Here is a 2339-nt window from a genome sequence, read left to right on the forward strand (position 1 = left end):
TGAGAGTGAATAGATGGAACCCGGCGGCATATGAACCCGCTCCAACTCGGCTGCTCATTGGTCCAGAATCGAGTACAGCATCCACTGCTGCTGCTGGGTTATTCCTATACGGTGCTAAAATATTGCATTGAATACATATGTGTGGACCCCAACGAAGTGAATGAGCTCGATGCCGCTCCCGTCCCAGGCGCAGTACAGCAGAGTACATGGCCCCTCTACCGGAAGAGGACTGGGTCACCATTGATCCCACCGCCGCCTCCTGCCTCCTCCGGCCGTCGGGGAGGGCACGCCATGCTCCACCACGCGCATTTCGCGCGCGCTCACCGTTCCATCGCCAGACTGTTCCCCGTCGCCACCGCTGGCGCTAGGGGCGGCAGCGGCGCCCCCGACGAGGCCCTCGTGCTCGCGCACTGCGCGGGCGCTGTCCTTCACACGCGCATCGACACGGCACCAGCCTCGCTCACGAAGGCGCAGCTACTCCTCTTCCGCGACGGCGTCCCGCTCGCCCGACCGGACCGCGTCCTGCTGCGCGCAGCTGCTCCTCTCCCTGCGCCACGCGGCCCGTCAGCGCGCAAATGCTCCTCTCCTGCCGCTTCCGTTCGGCGGGCATGGCACGTCAGTGTGCACGGACGTCACGCTGAGGACCGCGGCGATGGCGTTCTCCACGTCGCGCCACGTCGCGCCGCCGGGGCCCATGGTGTGGGCGACCGCCTCAACGGCGCCGTCCGCGTGCCAGTGAGCTGCTTCGTCTGGGCCGCCCGCAATTTAGGCGACGCTTTGAACCAGAGGAACCAAATGGCTCGCTCGTCTCGCTCCCGTTCACGAACAGCCGTGCCAGAGGAACCAAATGGCTTGCTCGTCTGCGCAGCCGTACTCTGGCGATGCAGCTGAACAGCGGCGCCTCGACGCGCGTACCGCTCGGCCTCCCGATGACCCAACCAGGTCGCGCCGCAGAAGGAGGTGTACGGGAGGTCGGAGGCGGCTACCTCGATGGAGGAAAAGCGGGACGGGAGGGCAGCGGCGGTTAGAGATCGATGGAGTTTGGAGGAGAGAAAAGAAAACAATTTGGAGAAGACGTCCGGAAGAAGAGAGAGGAGAATAATTTGGAGAAGATGTCTGACACTTTTGACCTGCTTTACTTTCCTTACCTTTTTCTCTCTCTCCCGATAGATCCCACCCTGTGTATTTCTGGTTGTATTGTTGATTGCCCTCAAACAAAATGCCACAGATGTTGCCAGGCCCACTTCTCCCTCAGCCAATGGGAAAACGAGATAAGCCCGGTGCATGTGCCGCCCGGTTCATCTCTTTATTTCCCGATGTTTTGCCATGTCTAACAACTCCATTAGTTTCCATCCCTTTTAGCCATGGAAGGCAGACCCAGCAAGCCGGCTACTCAAAAGCTACCCTAGCTGTAAATGGAACTGTATCTTTACAAATGCGTGTGCTTTAGTTATCAATTTGAGTTTCCATTAGTGCATCTTGACCCAGGTAGAGATATGAACGTCCCAGGTAGTAGGCTGCCGTGTAGTTCATTCAGTTCGAGAAGCTTTGTTAAAGAAATCTCTTGTCAGCATGCCTGCTATTTTATCGTTGTGTCCAAGCTCAGCGAAAAAAGAACTCTCTTTTGCAGGATAAACCCGTACAATGAAGCTGCCAAGAAAGGATTGGAGCGGTTGGAGAAGCAAATGAAGGTATATGCATGTCACAACCGAAAGCTCCCCCCTAACATTGATGAACTTCTGTCATGTTCTGGTTTCCCTCTAGACTGGCTCCGCTGTAAGTTAAGAAGCGCTGATTGCTCTGGTCCCCCTTTTTGCTTTGCAGGGAATAGACCCGGATGCACCCGAAGATGAGGACGAGAACGAAGCTGACGACGATGGTGACCAAGATGATGCCGAGCTGCTGTAAGGACCATGGGTTCAAAACGACGTCACATATCTGAACACCGAATGTGCAGCGAATGCCGAAGCAAATGTGACAATGCTGATGGAAGGCAGCACACCGGGCTCTATGGGGTGCGGATGGAGGTTTGAAGGGTGGATTGCGCGGCACAATACCATGTGCCGATGTAGTGCGTGGGTCTTAGAATGGTTGTGCAATGTACTCAATGAAAACTGGCTAGGATAGGTGACGACCTGGTGTACTCTATGAAAACTGGCTAGGATAGGAGGTGACCTGGTGTTGTTCTGCAAACCCGGTTCGTCATGGAACGGACCATTGTGAGCTCCCTGAGTGCTTGCTAACAACTTAACACCTTGTGCTTATGATTTAAATGATCGCTAGGAATTGCCTCTGTTCCAAGAGGAGTTACCGATAACTGTAAAGTCTCTTTGACTACC

The 2339-nt window shown here is 55.4% G+C and overlaps 1 protein-coding gene across 1 annotated transcript; it reads left to right on the plus strand.

Moving 5' to 3' along the window:
- Window positions 1-1397: 1397 nt before the first annotated feature.
- Window positions 1398-1964, plus strand: LOC124706260. Its single transcript, XM_047237911.1, has 2 exons — window positions 1398-1691; window positions 1825-1964. Exons 1-2 carry the CDS (start codon window positions 1416-1418, stop codon window positions 1906-1908), a joined length of 360 nt encoding a protein of 119 aa, XP_047093867.1. The 5' UTR covers window positions 1398-1415; the 3' UTR covers window positions 1909-1964.
- The last annotated feature ends 375 nt before the right edge of the window (window positions 1965-2339 follow it).

Source organism: Lolium rigidum, chromosome 4 (assembly GCF_022539505.1).
Source record: "Lolium rigidum isolate FL_2022 chromosome 4, APGP_CSIRO_Lrig_0.1, whole genome shotgun sequence".
NCBI classification, from domain to species: domain Eukaryota; kingdom Viridiplantae; phylum Streptophyta; class Magnoliopsida; order Poales; family Poaceae; genus Lolium; species Lolium rigidum.

Excerpts from the sequence above, each read along its gene's own strand:
- LOC124706260 (XM_047237911.1), top strand. The coding sequence starts at position 1,416 with ATGGAACTGTATCTTTACAAATGCGTGTGCTTTAGTTATCAATTTGAG. Across the intron at positions 1,692-1,824 it reads GGTTGGAGAAGCAAATGAAG|GGAATAGACCCGGATGCACC; the intron begins GTATATGCATGT and ends TTTGCTTTGCAG.